Source organism: Ailuropoda melanoleuca, chromosome 13 (genome assembly GCF_002007445.2).
Source record: "Ailuropoda melanoleuca isolate Jingjing chromosome 13, ASM200744v2, whole genome shotgun sequence".
Taxonomy (NCBI): domain Eukaryota; kingdom Metazoa; phylum Chordata; class Mammalia; order Carnivora; family Ursidae; genus Ailuropoda; species Ailuropoda melanoleuca.
This window is the reverse complement of record NC_048230.1, coordinates 20,916,858-20,936,275: the sequence shown is the minus strand read 5'-3', so window position 1 is coordinate 20,936,275 and position 19,418 is coordinate 20,916,858. Positions and strand designations below refer to the sequence as shown.

The window sequence follows — 19,418 nt, the reverse complement described above, 5'->3', positions numbered from 1 at the left end:
GCCCCTTCCGCCCTGCCCCCACCCCCGCCCCCACGCAGTTGCCCCGGTGACACACAAAGACAAGAAGAGGTAGTCCTTCAGCAACACAATTACACAAGGAACAGAGCAGTCTCTCCCACCCAGCCCTGTCGCACGGGGGATCGACACGTGTCCCCGAATGAATCCGTGGTTTCCTTCCACTCTGTCGTGGCCCCTCCTGAATTTCCTCCAAACCCGGCAGGCAGCGAGGGGCCCGTGGTCCCCCAGCACGCCCCCTCGAAAAACGAAAAACGAAGAGGGGATTGATGCAGGAGCCACGGGGATGCCAGATGGCAGTCTGAGAACCTCAGGTCCCCCCAGGGTTTGGGGGTGCTGGGTGAGGGGAGCGGGCTGGGAGTGTGGGGGTCACTTGGGTGTTTTAGCATTGCCTTTGGTTGCTGGGCAGACAATGCATTGTTTCCTGTGTCTTTTGGGGAGACTTAGATTTGGGGAGCAGTGAAGGGGAGGCCCCAAGGAGGGATGGAGAAAGGAGCAGAAAGGGCAGTGTTGAGGCATCATAAGCCCAACGGGCAGAAAAGGACTTACCCCCATATGGGTCTTCAAGCAAGTGGACCAAGCTTCCTTTTTTAAAAAGTTATTTATTTATNAAAAATTTTTTTTTTTTTCTTTTTTTTTTTTTTTGGTAAGGTTGAATGCGCTTTTGGTTTTTGGTCATGTTCAGTTGGTCAAAGATAAAAACTAAGTTTGAGAGATGAATGCAAAGGAAAAAAATATTTTCCAAAGTCCATGTGAAATTGTCTCCCATTTTTTGGCTTTTTGGGGGGTTCGGTTTGGGTTGTTTGTCTGTTTCCAGGGTCAGGGGTGAGTGGGCTGGGTGGGAGGACGCAGGGTTGGGTGGGAGGGAGTTTACAGGAAGCAGACAGGGCCAACATCCATGCCGAATTCCTGGTCTGGGGCGCCGACGTCCAATGGTGCCACATCGATGATGGGCAAACGGGAGGTCTTGGTGGTTTTGTATTCGATCACTGTCTTGCCCCAGGCTCCGGTGTGACTCTGGGGTGAAGGGGAGACAACGGGAGAGGGGTGTCACCAGGTGGGAGCGGTGGGGCGAGGGCAAGTATGGCCTGCCANTCCTGTGTCTTTTGGGGAGACTTAGATTTGGGGAGCAGTGAAGGGGAGGCCCCAAGGAGGGATGGAGAAAGGAGCAGAAAGGGCAGTGTTGAGGCATCATAAGCCCAACGGGCAGAAAAGGACTTACCCCCATATGGGTCTTCAAGCAAGTGGACCAAGCTTCCTTTTTTAAAAAGTTATTTATTTATTCTTTTTTTTTTTTTTGGTAAGGTTGAATGCACTTTTGGTTTTTGGTCATGTTCAGTTGGTCAAAGATAAAAACTAAGTTTGAGAGATGAATGCAAAGGAAAAAAATATTTTCCAAAGTCCATGTGAAATTGTCTCCCATTTTTTGGCTTTTTGGGGGGTTCGGTTTGGGTTGTTTGTCTGTTTCCAGGGTCAGGGGTGAGTGGGCTGGGTGGGAGGACGCAGGGTTGGGTGGGAGGGAGTTTACAGGAAGCAGACAGGGCCAACATCCATGCCGAATTCCTGGTCTGGGGCGCCGACGTCCAATGGTGCCACATCGATGATGGGCAAACGGGAGGTCTTGGTGGTTTTGTATTCGATCACTGTCTTGCCCCAGGCTCCGGTGTGACTCTGGGGTGAAGGGGAGACAACGGGAGAGGGGTGTCACCAGGTGGGAGCGGTGGGGCGAGGGCAAGTATGGCCTGCCAGGGAAGCCGGAGCCCAGACAGCGACTAGACCCGGGACTCACCGTGCAACCGTCGTAGGTGACACTGTAGGTGNCCGTGCAACCGTCGTAGGTGACACTGTAGGTGAAGCGGCTGTTGCCCTCGGCCCGGATCTCGATCTCGTTGGAGCCCTGGAGGAGCAGGGCCTTCTTGAGGTTGCCGGTCTGCTGGTCCATGTAGGCCACGCTGTTCTTGCAGTGATAGGTGATGTTCTGGGAAGCCTCGGTGGACATCAGGCGCAGGAACGTCAGCTGAATGGCCACATCAGCAGGATCGGAGCCCTGGCCACCATACTCGAACTGTGGGGTGGGGGTTGGGGGGGTGGGAGAAGCGAGTGAGTGATGACGCCGGAGCCTCTAGTCCCCGCCTCCCCCCCTGGAGTCCTCTGAGAGCATCCTGGTGGACCCCTCTCCCATCCAGAAATAACACCCCTTGCTCATCCGTGAGCACCCTGTGTCTGAGCCAGGATCAAGGACCCAGGACTCCTGCCTCCCAGCCCAGCTCTGTCCGTCCCCCTTAGCAGAGGTCTAGTCCACCCAGGACCTCCTCTCCTGCCCCTTCTGAGCCCCGGGCCAGCCCCTCTTGGGAGAGCGGCTCCAGGTCCAGTTGACACACCTGGAATCCGTCGGTCATGCTCTCGCCGTACCAGACGTGCCTCTTTTCCTTGGGGTTCTTGCTGATGTACCAGTTCTTCTGGGCCACATGGGGCTGAGTGGGGTACACGCAGGTCTCACCTGTCTCCATGTTGCAGAAGACCTTGATGGCATCCAGGTTGCATCCTTGGTTGGGGTCAATCCAGTATTCTCCTGCGGTGGGACGGAGCAAGATGGGATCAGGGCAGGTAGGGGCGGTGGGGCCCACGGGGGCATCTGGGCCACTCAGGGCTCAGTGCCATCACGGCAGGAGGCGGAGGAGGAAGGGCACCGCAGGGGCAGGCCCTCACCGCTCTTCCAGTCGGAGTGGCACATCTTGAGGTCGCGGCAGGTGCGGGCAGGGTTCTTGCGGCTTCCTTCAGGGCTCCGGATGTTCTCGATCTGCTGGCTCAGGCTCTTGAGGGTGGTGTCCACCTCGAGGTCACGGTCACGGACCACATTGGCATCATCGGCCCGGTAGTAGCGGCCGCCGTCGTGAGCCTTCTCTTGAGGTGGCTGGGGCAGGAAGCTGAAGTCGAAACCGCCGCTGGGAGGACCGGGGGGACCAGGGGGTCCAGGAGGGCCAGGGGGACCCTGCACAGAGAGGGAGAAGAGCCGGGATTACCAGGGTCCAAGTGCCCTTGGGGCTGAGGGCCACGGGCGGATGGGGTGGGGTGGCTACGTACAACAGGGCCAGCATCACCAGTACGACCACGAGGACCAGGGGGGCCAATGGGGCCTGGGAGACCGTTGAGTCCGTCTTTGCCAGGAGAACCGGCAGAGCCGGGGGGACCCTGCAAAGGGGAAGATGGTTGGAGGAAGCCTGCTGGAAAGCACAGGACCACCAGCCCAACTCTGTGGAGAAGCAGACCACCCTCCCTGCCTGGCTTGGCCTCCACGGCCTCATCCTTGTTCATTCCCACAGTCAGGCAAGATTGTCCAGGATTCTTCTTCCCTTCTCCCAACCCCTGCCCCCAGAATCCTTCTACAGAGAGGTGGGAACACCTGTGTCCCAGGCAGAGGGCCCTGAAGTGAGCCTGGGCTTGGGCCCCAGCAAGGGAAGATAGATAGAAGCATGACTTACTCGGGGACCAGCAGGACCAGAAGCTCCAGAAGGACCTTGTTCACCAGGAGAGCCCTGAAGGACAGATGCAAAGGCGGTAAGACCCTGTGTGGGTCAAGTGTGGCCAGCAACCTGTCCTCTGCCCCATTATTCTGGACATCTAATCCCAAGGTGTTCACAGGCTAAGACCCCCTCCACCCCCTCTTTGTGTCCCTCACCCTCCCAGAAGCCCCTTAGAAATGTCTATAGATCTTTACACCCTGGTCCCTGCTAAGGAGGAGGGAGAATGACTATCCGGAGGGGAAACTGAGGCAGCATCCCCCCTCATTGTATAACAGGGCTCAAGGGCAGCTGGGGGCTGAGCATACTCACGGGAGGACCAGGGGGACCCTGGAGACCAGAGAAGCCACGGTGACCCTTTATGCCTCTGTCACCCTGTTCGCCTGTCTCACCCTTGTCACCACGGGGGCCTTGGGGTCCCTAGAAGAGAAGAGGGGACAGGCTGTCAGATGGAAGTTTCGTTAGCACCGAGTGGGGTATAGTCCACATCTGGGCCAGGTACTGAGGACACAAGGGCCAGAGCCGGGCACTTACAGCAGGACCACGAGCACCAACAGGGCCGATCGGGCCAGCAGGACCAGCAGGACCCTGGGGAGAGCACAGAGCATGTTAGATCCTTCTACGGCCTGAGCTGCGGGATGAAACCACCCCACGGCCACGTCCATCCCTCCTGAGCCCCAGATGAACATTTAGGTGACTTCAGGCTTCGTGTGAGCTGGGGTAAGCACGTGGGGACAAACCCCAGTCCCCGGGGGAGGGGAGGGCCGATCGGGGAACGGGGCCTCGAGGCTGGGCTGTGGCTCTGGTGTTCAGGAAGGCCACGGGCGTGGCCATCTCACAAGACCCCCTCCCCTCCCCCATCCTCGGCGAAGTCAGATGCCCATCTGCTGGCCCGCAGGCTGGCCCGCAGAGTCCCCAGCCCTGAGAGAGCAGGCTAGAGCCCGGCTACTTACAGTCTCACCGCGGTCGCCGCTCTTGCCAGCGGGGCCGACGGGGCCAGGGGCACCAGGAGCACCAGGGGCACCAGGAGGTCCAGCAGGGCCGGTCTCACCACGGTCACCCTGAGAGCGGCAGAGGAGGGGACAAGGAGTCAGTCCTAGCTAAAGGGGCCAGGCTAGGGCCAGGGAGTGGCAGGTGGGGCCGCGGCCCTGGGGAGCAGCCCTCTTACCTTGGGGCCGGGAGAACCATCTCGTCCAGGGGAGCCTTCAGCACCAGGAGATCCCTGCAGAGAGAGAAGGACAGGTGAGTATCAGCCAGGGGAAGGGAGGCTCGGGCAAAGGCCAAAGTGGCCTTGCTGGGGGCACTGGCACAGGGCTGGCAATGGCTCACCTCACGTCCAGACTCGCCAGGGGGTCCAGCCAATCCAGGGGGGCCCATGGGACCAGGGGGGCCACGCTCCCCACTTGCTCCGGAAGGACCTTGCTTGCCAGGTTCACCCTGAGGGAGAAGAGAGAGTCAGGCCACAGACGGGGTGGGGGAGGGCCCCCAGCTTCATCTTCCACTTCTGTCCTCTCTGGCCCCAGTGCCCCCATCCTGCAGCCTCCAATTCCCAGTGATGGTTCATCTCGGGGGTCCCCGAGGTGAGGGGGCACTCACAGAGGGGCCAGGAAGACCGGGGAAGCCTCTCTCTCCTCGCTGACCGGGCAGGCCGACCACACCACGCTGTCCAGCAATGCCTTGAGGTCCGGGAGTGCCGGGAGCACCCTGGGGGAGGGAGGGGAGGGTGAGGTGCCTTGCAGCGGCCAGGGAGCACACCCCCGCTCGGGAGCCCTCCGAAGCTCGGGCTTACAGCAGGTCCGTCAGCACCAGGAGATCCTTTCTCGCCAGCGGGGCCAGGGGGACCGGGGGGACCGACTTCACCAGGACGTCCAGCGGGGCCGGTCTCACCACGGGGGCCTTTGCCACCTTCTTTGCCAGCAGGGCCAGGGGGTCCAGGGGGTCCAGCATTTCCCTGGGCAGGGAGAAGGGGGGCTGTCACATTCCAATGGATTCTGGAGTGCCACCGAGGCCTCAGAGGAGCCCACCCCCCCCCCCNCCCCCCCCGCCAGAGCAGCAGAGTCTCCACTACGGTTACTTACAGAGGGGCCGGGGGGACCGACTCGGCCAGCAGCACCAGGGAAACCAGTAGCACCCTGGCAGAAGAGAACAGAGAGGTCAGAGGCAGCACAGTCCCCTGAGCTGGCCCGGCCACCCCTCCCTCCGAATAGCGGTTGGAAGGAGTTCCAGCAGAGAAGCGGAGTGAGATACTCACAGGGGGACCAGCACTGCCACGAGCACCTTTGGGTCCAGGAGCACCAACGTTACCCTGGAGGAGAGCACAGAGCCATTAAGACCGGGCCGGTCCCGGGCCCAGGCCTGCTGGCAGCTCGGGGCCAGAGGGTGAGATACTCACAATGGGGCCAGGGGGTCCAGTGGGTCCAGCGGGGCCAGGGGGACCAGCGTCGCCTTTAGCACCAGCATCACCAGGTTCGCCTTTAGCACCGGGTTGACCATCAGCACCCTGGGGGAGGAGGGAGAAGGGAGGACGGTGAGCGGAGGAGCGGGGTTATGGCAGCTCGGGGAATCAGGTGGTTCCATGGGGCTTGGGAAGGGCAGCGACTCCAGGAAGAAAGATGCTCGAATGGGACACAATCCCCTCTCTGCCCTCCTTCCCTGAGTCCGGCCGACTCCTCTGTCCTTCGGCAGTCACCCAAGGTCCCAGGTCCCAGCAGGTGATAGAAATGATGGGGGTCTTGGTACTCACAGGGGGGCCAGCGAAGCCAGCAGGGCCGGGGGGACCAGGCTCACCACGGTCTCCCTAGAAAAAAAGGAGGCAGGTTGGAGTGGGGCCCTGGGCTGGGTGGAGCAGAGTTGGGGGGAAGACAGGCCCCGAGGAGCCTTCTCCAGGGCCCAGAGCAGGTGAGAGTGAAGGTGGAGGAGGCAAGAAGTATGAAGCCTAGGGCAGAGTGTGGGTCTTCTGTACTCACGGGGGCGCCACGAGCTCCAGTGGGACCAGCAGGGCCGCTAGGACCAGCTTCACCCTGAGAGGAACGGACAAGAGGCTCAGGTCAGGGACACATCCTGAGTCCTCCCAGCAGATGACCCCAGGAGAGCCTCCCCTCCCCTCTGGTCCTCCCACCTTTGGGTCACCAGCTCAGAATGGCAGGACCTGCCTCCCGCCAAGAGCCATGCCCAGGCTTGTGGGGAAGCTGTGTGTTAGGGAAGATGGTGGGGCCACCTTACCTTGTCACCAGGGGCACCGGCGGGGCCAGGAGGACCAATGGGTCCAGTCAGACCACGGACACCATCTTTGCCAGGAGAACCGTCAGCACCTTTGGGACCAGCATCGCCCTAAAGACACAGGAAAGCCTGAGACTTCCAGTGGGGGGCAGGGAGGTGACCTGGAACACCGTGCTAGTGTCTGGGACTCCTCCCCAGCTCTGCCCTGCCCCCGACCTGGGCTCGGGACTCGAGATCTTTCAGAGGAAAAGGCATCTGCTTGGGGACTTTGATGGAACCTCGGTTAAGAGGCCCACGCCTGTGTAGAGGGATGGATAAGGGGTCCCCAGCCAGGAGGTCCCCTTTCTTCCAGATGCCATGGTCATTCGTGGGGAGGGAAGAGCCTGGATAGGCTGGAAAGGGATTTATCAGCCAAGAGGCCAGAGGGGAAGAAGGGAAGATTAAGGAGACAAGGGGCAGATCCCAGGGAGGGTGAAGAAAGAGGCTGGAGCTTTCAAAGCAGAGGGAGACAGAGCCGGGAGCCTGCACAGCTGCGGTGGGGGTAACTTACTCTGTCACCCTTAGGGCCGGGAAGCCCAGCTGCGCCTCGTTCACCAGGCATTCCCTGAAGGCCAGGAGCGCCCTGGCTACCTGGGGCTCCGGGGGCACCAGCATCACCCTAGGTGACAACCAAGAGGACTGGCATGAGGCCAGCCCTGTGCAGCCCTGAGCCCCCTCTTGATACCTCCCAGTCTCGGTGCTGAGGATAAAGATAAGCACCAGCTAAGAGGAAGGCTCCCAGCCCAGAACTCCGGGCTGCACATGGACCCCACCCCGTCCTGTCCCTCTCCCATTCCTCACCCACATCTTGGGGGGCTTTGGCCACAGCCAGGCACCCCCGCCTCAAGAGGGGCTGGACCCGGTCCTCCTGCTGCCCTCACCTTAGCACCGTCATTGCCAGGGGCACCGTTGGCTCCGCGGGGACCTGCGGGGCCGGGGGGACCTTGCACACCACGTTCACCAGGGAAACCTCTCTCGCCCTGGAAGGGAAGGACAGGGCGCGTGATGGCCGCTGCAGAGACAGGGCCAAGCACTGGGCGTCTCGGCAGGAACAGCAAAAGGCTCTACTTACTCTTGCTCCAGAGGGGCCGGGGGCACCAAGGTCGCCAGGAACACCCTGAGGGGGAGGGAGGGACAGAGAGTGAGCCAACCCCACCTTGGCCCTCCCCACTTGAAAGCATTCTTGTTCTCCTCCTGGGGGCTGGCCCTCGGGGTCTGTCATTAGAGACCAAGTCCTTCTCAGCCCTGAACTGGGCTTAGCGCTCTCCTCCTCCTGGGGCTGTGTCAGAGACAGCCCCCTCCCCAAACTCTGCGCTGGAGGAACCGTCAGAGTTATCCCCACAGCTCCAAAAAAAAAAAAAAAAAAAAAAGTCGTCCGGGCCAGCAGCCGTCCTGATCATATCATGCAGATGTTCAGCTCTCTGTTTCCCTCTGTGTGGCTCCCTTCATGAGGGGAAGTCCTGCAGGGTGTCTAACCTGGATCCCTCCAGCTGCTGGTTATCCGTTTAGCTGGGAGGGCTGGCCTCTCCCTTGAGGTGCCCTGCATTCCCCACCTCTCTGGCCGCCTGCGACCTCTTACCTGTTCACCGGGTTTGCCTGCTTCACCGGGAGGACCAGCGGGGCCAGGGAGACCCTGTAGGTGAGAAATGGGAGAGGGAAGGAAAGGGTGAGATTAGACTCTGAAAAAGAACAAGGGGGACCCCAGACCTTCACCCCCTGCCAGGCGGGAGGCCTCACCTGGAATCCGGGGGAGCCAGCTGGGCCTTGTTCGCCTCTCTCGCCAGCGGGGCCCTGTCACAGAGAGAACGCTGTGGTCACAGGAAGGCCCAGGAGAAAAGGGGGACGGGGTGTCTCCACAGTGCCCCCTCCCCAGACTGCCTGTCAGGGACACTTACAGCAGGGCCAGGGGGTCCCTGAGCCCCAGCTTCTCCGTCTTTGCCAGCGGGACCCTGTGGAGAGAGAGCAAAGGACTCAGGGTGGGGAGGAGGGGGCAGGGGAGGAGGGCAGCCGCTAGAGGCAGAGGGGCCAGTGGGGTGCCTGGGCAGGGCACAGAGCAGACCCCGCTGGGGGCTTCCGCCTGGTGAGGGGCTGCCTGTTCTGTGCCCCTCATGTGAGGAGGGGATGTGTCACGAGCAGGGGCAGTATGGGGGCAGGGACCACGGGGCGATACTCACAACAGCACCAGGGGGGCCAGGCACACCTCTCTCTCCAGCCTTGCCAGGCTCTCCCTGTGGGGAAAGAGAGTCAGAGTCAAGGGGGCTTAAATGGAAAGCCAGGCCTCCTGGGTCCTTCTGGTTTACCCCGAGTGACATTTTTTAAGGGGTTTTCTTTTCTCCTAGGTCTGGTACGCTTGGCTGGCTGTTATCGCTGGTCCCTTCGTGTCTCCTTGAGCCCTCTCGCCCCATACCACGTGTCCCTTCAGGCTGCTGCCCCCACCCTCTCCTTTCCTTCATGCCACCGAATGCCCATGGTGAACTGAGCTGCAAAGGGCTTTCCTCTCCTCTGGAACCTCCTTTTCAATCTCCAAGAACTCCCCAAGATTTAGGGGTGACTATCATATTACAGGCGCAGTCTACCCCTGTGTGTGTGTGGGGGGGCGTTCCAGCAATACTTATTTCCAAGGAGAGAGCGATGGGAGGAGAGCCAGGAGAGGTCTCATTTTCTGAATAGGGAGACTGAGGCCCAGAGAGGGGCAGTGAGTGGCCCGAGGCCACACAGCAAGTCAGTGGCAACACTGGGACTGGCGCCCAGGACTCTCATCTCCCAGGAGTGCCTGCCCCTGGCTTTGCAACGTTCCTCCATGAATACTCACAGCAGCACCTTTAGGCCCAGGGAAACCCATCACGCCGGCCTGACCACGGGCACCGGGGGGGCCTGGGGGGCCAGGGCGACCATCTTGACCAGCGGGACCCTAAGGACGGAAGGCACAGAATCGGAGGTGAGGACAGAGGGTGGGCGGTCGGGAGAGCGGGAGGGGCCCCGGGGGGAGTGATACTTACAGGGGGGCCAGTTTTGCCATCTGGACCGGGACTGCCAGGACTTCCAGTCAGACCCTAGGGGGAGGCAGACAGGTGTGAGCCAGGTCGGGAGAAGGGGGACCGAGGAGGGGAGGGCCACCTCAGGAGGCAGATCCACGGTCCTGGTGTGGGGCACCTCATTTCAGACCCCACCAAGGACGGGCAGGGTCTCAGGACAAGTGGGGCAGAGGGGCCGGGCTCACCTTGGCACCAGGCAGACCAGCTTCACCGGGACGACCCGCTTCACCAGGGGAACCTTTGGGGCCAGCGGGGCCGGGAGAGCCACGTTCACCAGCGGGACCCTGGTTGGGGGAGTCACAGGGACAATCAGGGTCTCAAGTCTGGGCTTCTTTACCATGGGCCAGTGTCTTAATCCTCCCCGTGGGGCAGGGTGGGGTGCTCTGAGGGGCACTGGTGGCAGGGGGAAGGTCAAGGTGAAGCCCAGTGTGAACAGAGTCCGCAGCCACGGCCTGGAGCATAATGACTGGGGCAGGAGGTGGGGGGTGACTCCACAGGGACAGGAACGGAATGCCCGGGGCGCAGCAGGGTGGCAGCCCAGCCGTGAAGGGAGCTGACCTTGGGACCAGCGACACCATCTGCACCAGGGAAACCACGGCTACCAGGTCCGCCCTGCAGGGGGAGAAGAGACCGGTGAGCTCTGACATGGGGGCGCCAGGCTGGCACTGGGGGACAAAGAAGGGGGCACTTACACGCTCGCCGGGGGGTCCAGGCAGGCCAGTGGGTCCGGGTTCACCTCGGGCTCCTCGCTTTCCTTCTTCCCCAGCAGGGCCAGGGGGGCCTTGAATACCAGTGGGGCCCTGGAGAGGGCAGAGGCCAGGGGAAGGCCGGCAGTGAGGGCTCCCATCCCCCTGGGGTCTCCCCCCAGGCGTTCCCAGGGCAGACAGGCTGAGCTGTGGGGGGACTTACGGGCTCTCCCTTGGCTCCAGTGTCTCCTTTGTTGCCGGGAGCACCGGGTTCACCCTGCACGAGGGAGGAAAAGAGGATGAACAGGGAGTCGGGGGTACTCAGCTGGCCTGGCTCCTCCTGCTCCCCGGGGGGGGGCACACTGGAGCCAGCACGTGGGCTGGGCCACTAGTGACAGAGGGATACTTACGCTGTTACCCTTGGGACCAGGAGGACCGCTGGGGCCCTGGGGTCCAGAAGGGCCTCGGGCACCGGGGAAGCCGGGAGCACCAGCAATGCCAGGAGCGCCCTGTGGGAAGAAGGAGAGGTTGAGCCCGGAGCGGAGGGCACAGGGCCGGCGGCAGGGGGGCACCGGGGCAGCTCTGACACCCGCGGGGTACTTACATTAGCACCTTTAGCACCAGGCTGTCCATCAGCACCAGGGTTTCCCTGTGGCACAGAGAGAGGAGGGTGAGTGACAGGCCAGGACTGGGAACTGGGGAGTGGCCCAGCAGGGCCCGGGGCAGTTAGGAGGCGACACTCACAGCAGGGCCAGCAGCACCAGCAGGGCCAGGGGGGCCGGGCTCACCACGCACACCCTGGGGACCTTCAGAGCCACGGGCTCCTTGGGGACCAGCTTCACCCTGGATGGGAAAAAAAGGACATGTCAGGAGCCAGCCTGGGAGCCCAACCTCACCTTTGGATGTCGGGGTGGGGGGAGGGGAGGGACAGGAAGCCCAGGAATCAAGACTCCCAGATGGGAGAAGAGGATACCAGGACAGAGGGGAATAGGCTTCGCTGGGTCCCTCTGGTTTGGGGAGCAGAGAGATACCCATCCCTTGGCCTGTGGGAGCTGTGCTCAGAGGAGGGCAGGGGGCTCACCTTAGCACCAACAGCACCAGGGAAGCCAGGAGGACCAGCAGGGCCAGTGGGACCCTGTGAATGAAATGGAAATGTCAAGAAGGAAGGTGGCAGCGGCAAGTCCCAGCCTGCGACAGAAGAGGTCCTGGGATTCCGAGGCATATGCCCCTCCCCCCCCAAGAGCTGACGCTGAGAGCCCTCCCCACTCCCAGGCCTGAGGTCAAGGGCCATACTCACAGGGGGCCCAGCAGCACCAGTAGCACCATCGTTTCCACGAGCACCCTGCCGGAGAGAGGGGAAGCCCCAGTTACGTGTGCTGGGCATGGGCCAGTCCCTGTAACTCATCAGGAACTCCTACCAGAGCCCAGGTGTCCCCCAAGGGGCCAGGAGTACTTACAGCAGGGCCAGGGGCTCCAGGGCGACCTCTCTCACCAGGCAGACCACGGGGTCCCTGACAACAAAAGCCAGAAAAGCCACATGAGATGGGAGACCCTACCCTTTCCCCCCAAACCTCATCGTGCCCCTATACCCTGCTCCCTCTCTTCCTTCTAGAACTGGGCACACTCACCATCTGACCAGGAGCTCCATTTTCACCAGGGCTACCGGGCTCACCCTAGAGAATAGAGAATACAGTCAGGAATTCATTCATGGGGTGGGAATTGGGGGGGGGAGGACGAGGCCCACGACATTTGGGCATCTTCTTACCTTGGGACCAGCAGGACCAGCATCTCCCTTGGCACCATCCAAACCACTGAAACCCTAAGATAGGAAGAAGGGCCAAGGTGAGTTCCGCTGGAAGGGGTGGACCACCTTGGTTCCCACTCTGAGCTGAGAAGGTGTCTCAGGAGGTCACCGCAGCCTCTGTCTCTGCACTAGACTAAACCCCAACTGGGCCAAGAGCTTGCCCAATCCCTTTATTGAGCTTTCTTTCCCGATGGAGGGAAGTTCTTTTGGACATCTACTCTCTATCCCTTGGGACTTCTGTAGCTGCCACCCACCAGCTTGCACACAGGATCCTTTGGGGTAAGGGGCTGGAAAGGTTGGAGGCTGGGACTCTGGGAGCTTAGATGGCTCAAAGGGGACTTACTCTGTGTCCCTTCATTCCAGGAAGACCAGCTGTTCCAGGCAATCCCCGAGCACCCTGGAGAGAAAAGAAAAGGAGGAGAGAGGCAGGGCCATTAGAAGTTGCCACTGGGGACACAGCTCCCAAATGAAGCCCACCTGTAGCGAAGTCCACGGCCAGCCACGCATCCCCACTCACCTGAGGTCCAGGAGGCCCACGCTCACCAGGACGACCAGGCTTTCCAGCTTCACCCTGAAAGGGAGAGAAAAGGCCATCATGCCCCTGCCCCCCATGGGCTGCAAAAGCGTGGAAGGGCTGAGTTTTCTTAGTACCGTCGAAGGTGAGGTTTAGGAACCCAGAATCTTATCTTTGCATTTAGAGCTCAGCTTAAATCTACTGCAAGATCCTTGTTTGGTGAATTTTGAGTCCCTCCAAAGGTATTTCTGTTTATTTCTATCTATGGAGAGCAGGTCTAAGATGCCCAGAGCCATGAAGCCTGAGGAAGTCATTCATCCCGGGGGACGGGGTTGGGGAATGCATCAAGGTGGCTGGGGTGAGGGGAGGGCTGGTCACCTCCACTCGGGAGATGGGGAGACAACCCACAAGGGGTGGAAATCATTGTTCAAGGGCCATCCCGTGCATCAGGGAGAACTTGGCCTCCTTTCTCTGGGCATCACCCCCAAAGGTGGTGGGGCACTGGAGTGGAGATTAGAGGGACCTAGCCCATGGAGGTGTTGGGGGCTAGATGGGATCTTCTCGCCTGGGCTACTTACATCATCTCCGTTCTTGCCAGGGGGGCCAGGGGGACCACGGGGACCCATGGGACCCTAGAGGAAACAGGAAGAAAGGAGATTAGAATAACCAGGATAATGGGGAAAAAAAAGAAGGGGAAGGCTGGGATTGGAAGGAGGAGGTAGGGAAGACCCCAGACAGCAGTGGGGGAGGGGTCCTTCAATAGGAGAATCCACGTATTTGTAGAGAGACAGTGCATTTGCATAGGGTACAAGTTGGGGGGCACTTACTGAGGCTCCAGGCTCGCCAGGCTCACCAGGGGGGCCTTGGAAACCTTGGGGACCCTGGAGAACAAGGAAAGAGGGATTCGGTTAGAAGGACAGGTCCGGGGGCGCCTGGGTGGCACAGCGGTTAAGCATCTGCCTTCGGCTCAGGGCGTGATCCCGGCGTTATGGGATCGAGCCCCACATCAGGCTCCTCTGCTGTGAGCCTGCTTCTTCCTCTCCCACTCCCCCTGCTTGTGTTCCCTCTCTCGCTGGCTGTCTCCTATCTCTGTCGAATAAATAAATAAAATCTTTAAAAAAAAAAAAAAAAAGAAGGACAGGTCCGTACCAGTCTTTCCCCAGATCACTAACAGATCTCTCAGAGCACCTTCTCTACACTCATCCCAACCCTCCCTTCTAAAGACCAAAGCCCAGGACAGTACATGATGACATCCTGGATACTCACAGGTGCGCCAGGGGGGCCAGGGAGACCACGAGGACCAGAAGGACCCTACAGAAGGAAAAAAAGAGAGAGAGAGGCCATAGTGATACCTCTGTAGGAAAGTGCAATGTGGGTGTGGTCTTGCTATCTCCCAGTGGTTCCTGTTGGGACCACCCAGTTGTCTTGCATCCTCTCTGGACTTCAGGTTCCAATGGTCGTCTTGACCTCCTGAGTTATCTATACCACCCCCATATGCCACCACTGGCCCATCCTGTCTGGATCCCCACTGGCTCCTCTTCTGTCTTCTCTGCCCCCCAGTGGCTCACCATGGGGCCAGGCACGGAGATTCCTCCAGTTGATTTCTCATCATAGCCGTAAGACATTTGGGGAGCAAAGTTCTAGAAAAAAACAAGAGAGAGTGCATGAGAAATCAGTGAGTTGAAAAGCAGAAGACGTCACTGACAGTGGGATTTTGACATTTGCCTCCCGATGTGACGCGCTAAGAAGGACAACAACATCACTTGTGAGATATTCCTGCCAAAAATGCAGGGCCCAACTCTAATTACGGAGACACGTCCGGCCAACCCAAATTGAGGGACAGTCTCATAAAAAGAATTGGCCTCTACAAAGCAACTGGCTTCTTAAAAAATTTTCAGTGTCATGAAAGACAAAGAAAGTCTGAGGAATGTTCCAGAGTAAAGGAAACTGAAGACACTTGACAGTCAAATGTTATTCATGATCCTGGATCAGGAGAAAAGATGCTATAACGGGCATTACTGGGATATTGTTGAAATTTGGACAGGGACCATATGTTAGATACAGTTATGTGTCAATGTTAGAATTTTGAAGCGTAATCATTGTGCAATGGTCAGGTAAGAGAAAGTTCTTGTTCTCAGGAAATACACACTCAAGTATTTAGGAGCAAAAGGACATAACATCAGCAACTAGCTCTGGCACAAATGGTTGAGAAGGAAAAATAGCGACAGTTATGTGTATACATAGAGACTGATAAAGCAAATGTGACAAACTGTGAAGTGTATGTGAGAGTTCTTGGCACTAGTCTTGAAACTTTTCTGTAAGTTTGAAATCATTTCAAAATATAAAGTATGCCATCTGCCAAAAAAAACCCACAAAAAAACAAAGAACAGGAGGTGAGGGGAGCACACAGGGCCTGCCAGGACTGTCTTGAGTCTTCACTTACTCCTCCGAGGCCAGGAGGTCCGGGGGGGCCGGGAGGTCCGGGGGGGCCGGGAAGTCCAGGCTGGCCGGGGATGCCATCTCGGCCAGGGGGGCCGGCAGGTCCCTGCAGCGGGGGAGGGGGAGGGCAGCGGTGAGCGCAGGCCCTTAGCCACGCGCACCGGCAGCCCCGGCAGCCAAACCAAGGCCACGCTTACTTACCCTTGGACCTCGGGGGCCAGTGTCTCCCTTGGGTCCCTAGGGGGTGGGGGGAGGGGAAAAGAAACAGAAGAAGCCGGGTTAGAGACGGAAAGCGCTTGAGGACCCTCTGGCGGCTGGCAAAAGTCAAGGGCAGAGGATTACCTCGACTCCTGTGGTTTCTTGGTCGGTAGGTGACGCTAGGGGAGAAGAGATGCAGGTGAGCGGCGGGGTCTGCACCCGGTGCTCCCGGCAGCCCCGCCCCCCCCCAGCCCCAGGCCCCCAGAGCTGTACCCTCGCCGTCGGGGCAGACGGGGCAGCATTCGCCCGGGGGGACTTGGGCGCCGGGACAGTTCTTGGTTTCGTCGCAGATCACGTCATCGCACAACACGTTGCCGTTGTCGCAGACACAGATCCGGCAGGCCTCGGGTTTCCATACGTCTCGGTCATAGTACCTGAGGCCGTTCTGTACGCAGGTGACTGGTGGGACTGGGGCAAGAGGGGAAAGGAGGGGCTGTCAGCGGCGCTCGAGCCCCCCACGTCGGGGCTCCAGGGACCCCAGTCCTACCCGCCTTTCCCGACTGTCTGTCGTAAGGACACTTTTAGATTTTCCATTTCCCGCCTCCTCCTCCTCCCCGCCCCCCCTTCCCCAAATCCTTAAAAGCTCATCTGCTCCTCATCAGGGCCAGTGACAGCGCCGAGGCGCCTGGCCAGGGCGGCTATAACTCTTTCCAGTTCTCAGGAATTTAAACAAAGCTTTAGGCCGGAGTTGCTTCCAACTCCCAACCCCAGCCCATCGGCGCTAAAGCCAAGGGAAATAAAAAAGCCACTGGGTGGGGGAGGGGAGATGGGGGAGTGGGGAGGAGAGAGAGCAGGAGGGGCCCCACCAAGTGGGCAGGCTCGGGGCGTGGGGGCGTGGTATGGGTGGGAGACGGGGGTGGGGTCGGGGGGGACCGGTAGGAGGAGAGAAGGGAGGTCCAGCCCCCATGCCGCCCCATCCCAGGGCAGGTGGGATTGCGTGGGCGGGGCTAGGAGGATGGGGCGGGGCCTACTGGCCTGAGGTCCCGCCCAGAGACTTGAATTGGACCCCCAAAGTAGGATACACCCTAACCTCCGGCGCCTAGACATCTCAAAAGCCCTCCCTCGGGACAACCCCTCTCTCCTAAAGCTAGCCAGAGCCTCTGGGTCACTCCTTAGCCAAAGAACCAAAAAGTCCGCAAATAGTAATGAGGCTAACTAACCACGCCCACCGCGCGGGCTTCTACTCAGACGGCCACTAGGTGGCGGGCAACACTAAGCAATTTCCTGGGACTGGCCACTTTTAGAGACTGAGGCTACTCAGGCCCTAGCTTTATTTTCCAGGACTAGAGGTGGGGTCCACAACCGGCAATAACGCCCGTCCACTTAGCGCAGTTCCTGCGCGAGGAAGCGCTGGACGGGGAGGCGCGGGATTCAGTGCGGATCAGCAGAGGGCGCCAGGACTCCGCCCTGCCAAGTCCGCGCCAAAGTTTCTCATCCTGCAACCCGCCCACGCTCCGCGCCCCCTCCCCCCTCAGCCCAGCACCCCCGCGGCCCCAGCAACACTGTCTAGCCTGCAGAGAGGGCAAACAATCTTTCCTTATGAATCATCCCACAGCCTTCCCGATCGCTTTTACATCTTGGGCTCCAAACTCCCAGCACGGCGCCCCCATCCCATCTTCGACGTACTTTCCCCTCAGCCGGCCCCCAGACCGCCCCCCGCCCCGAATTTCCCCGTGGTACTCCAGAGTGCGCGCTCGGGACTCCCTCCTGTGCCAACTCCCGCGGCGCTCCCTCCTGCCCTCTCGGGGCGTTCATCTCCACCCCCCCCCCAGGGTGCGCTGCCTTCTCTGCCACGGCGCCCAAGAAGAGCCCTCACCATCCCCCTTCCGTCCCTGAGCCTCCGGAGCATCCCGAGATTCAGGAAGTCGTGGACCCCCCGGGACCGAGCGCAGGGCAAGATACCAAGTAGCCCTGGACTCCCTCAAACTTTGCGACTTACTGTCTTCTTCTTGGCCCTCCTCTTGGCCGTGCGTCAGGAGGGCGGTGGCCGCTACGAGGAGCAGGAGCCGGAGGTCCACAAAGCTGAACATGTCTAGACCCTAGACATGTAGACTCTTTGCGGCTGGGGTGGGGGTTAGCGTCCGCTCATGCGTGGCCTCACACTCCGCGTGCCTCCTGCTCCGACCCCGAGGAGAAACTCCCGTCTGCTCCGACGACTGGCCCGGGCCCCTTTTATACCATCCTGATGGAGAGCTGGGAGGAACTCTGCCCCTGGGAGAGGGGGAGCCGTCGGCCCGTCCCCCAGCCAATCAGAGCTGCCTGGCCCGGCCCCCAATTTGGGAGTTGGAAGGGAGAGGGGGAGGAGGAGGGAAGGGAAGGGAGTCCACCGCACATCTCCCCCCTTCGCAGCTCTGCCTTCCCAGCCCCCCAGCCCAGCCCGGGCCAGAGATGCTGGGGCTGAGGTTCGGCTAAGTCCTCGGTATAGCGTGGGCTAAAGAGTGGTAGTGGTGCCCCTTGGGCTTTCTTCCTGGGACTCCCCCATCTGGAGGAACTGGAACTGGGGAGCGGGGAGGGGAAGCTTCCAGAGGTGGAAGGAATGAGGGTGATCTGGAGAGGGTAGTCCTGGCCATGCCTCATTCACCCTACTGACATCCTGGGCAAGAACTAAGGGATGGGTATGAAGAGGCCAGTTGCTCTTCTAAACAGGAGAAGCAGTGCATTTAAAAGATGTGCCTGTTTAAGGGTGTCTTCCGGTGTGGCGGGATATGGAGCTCAGGCATATCTCGGGAACAAGTTAGAGATTCCTTTGCAGACATTAGGAATGGGATACTTGGGTGGGGGTTTGTTGGCAAGAGGGCGTTTGTCTTGAGGACGTCAGTTCTGCCATGCTCCAGGCTCCAAGATGGACTGAAATGCTCTCCCCCAAACGCAAGGTGTGACTGAGAGAGATGGGGTAGGGAGGCTGAGACACCGGGTGAGAAATTTGACTGTGTGATCTCCCCAGGAGGAAGCGCGGGGCTTAAGTGATAGGGCAGCAGAGTGGTGGCGGGAAGTTCCTGGGACCCTCCCCCCAGAGCAGCGAGCTTGTACTGGGGCAGCTGTGATCGCTAGTGACCTAGGAAAGGGTCTTGGGTGAGCGCCGGCCCAGGCGGTGGCCAGGGCCTGGTCAGAGACCCTCCCGCCCCTGCAGAGTCAAACCTGGGAGCACTTGGGTAGAAGACTTTGGACCAGAGCGAGGGTGCTCCTTCTGAGAGCTGCAGAAAGCCCCTCCCCGGTCGTACATGGACTCAAGGTTGGGGCATATGGGCGAATTTGGGTGTGAGGGGGAGGCTTGCCTTTGGGGGTTTGGGATGGAATTGCAGGGAAGGTCGAGTGACCTTATGTTAGAGGATGTTCCCCACTTCCCCACCTCTTTCCTGAAAACCCAAGGCATTGCTCTCTGCCCCTGGAACCAGGAATCATCTGTACCCTGAAAGGGGGGTGGAGACCCCAAGAACAACAGGCTGTATTTGGGGGGATGCCCCAGAAGCCAGTGTCCTCCCTTCCCCACATCCCAAACTCCCAACAGCACTCTACTCTTGGCCCTACCAAAATCTGTGGGCCCAAGAGAAGGCAGTTGGGGTCCCTTTGCAGTGTCTATCAACTCCAGTCCCTCCTGCCCGGGTACCCCACCCCCAACACCGCAGAGCTGCAAACGTGGAAGCGGGGAGTCCCGCCTCCCCCAAACCATCCAAAATTCCATTGCCTCCCCCCCCACCCTTCTCCACGCCCTCCCCCAGCTGGTTTTGTGCAACGAATGCAAAGGAAAAAAAAAAGACCAAGGGAACAGAAGGGGAGGGAGCCACGTAGGCCGTGGGCAGCCAGGATGAGCGGTGCGGGTGGGGCGGCAGAGGGAGAGTGCAGGGGCTATAATTAAAGGGAAAATATAGAGTTTCCAGAGAGGCAGGG

At 60.0% G+C, this 19,418-nt stretch overlaps 1 protein-coding gene across 1 annotated transcript; it reads right to left on the bottom strand.

Moving 5' to 3' along the window:
- Nucleotides 1-1,270: 1,270 nt before the first annotated feature.
- On the bottom strand, nt 1,271-17,693 carry COL1A1 (collagen type I alpha 1 chain). Its single transcript, XM_034640604.1, has 51 exons — nt 17,470-17,693; nt 15,744-15,938; nt 15,615-15,649; nt 15,474-15,509; nt 15,277-15,378; nt 14,402-14,473; nt 14,100-14,144; nt 13,661-13,714; nt 13,412-13,465; nt 12,837-12,890; nt 12,663-12,716; nt 12,281-12,334; nt 12,144-12,188; nt 11,973-12,026; nt 11,813-11,857; nt 11,597-11,650; nt 11,260-11,358; nt 11,120-11,164; nt 10,926-11,024; nt 10,739-10,792; nt 10,522-10,629; nt 10,388-10,441; nt 10,015-10,113; nt 9,794-9,847; nt 9,607-9,705; nt 8,969-9,022; nt 8,690-8,743; nt 8,532-8,585; nt 8,374-8,427; nt 7,867-7,911; nt 7,676-7,774; nt 7,306-7,413; nt 6,759-6,866; nt 6,503-6,556; nt 6,280-6,333; nt 5,929-6,036; nt 5,788-5,841; nt 5,615-5,668; nt 5,326-5,487; nt 5,133-5,240; nt 4,866-4,973; nt 4,705-4,758; nt 4,490-4,597; nt 4,071-4,124; nt 3,849-3,956; nt 3,498-3,551; nt 3,100-3,207; nt 2,725-3,007; nt 2,397-2,587; nt 1,838-2,080; nt 1,271-1,686 (listed from the first exon to the last, which is right to left on the bottom strand). The coding sequence occupies exons 1-51, from the start codon at nt 17,558-17,560 to the stop codon at nt 1,540-1,542; spliced, it is 4,383 nt and encodes a 1,460-aa protein (XP_034496495.1). The 5' UTR covers nt 17,561-17,693; the 3' UTR covers nt 1,271-1,539.
- Nucleotides 17,694-19,418: the final 1,725 nt, after the last annotated feature.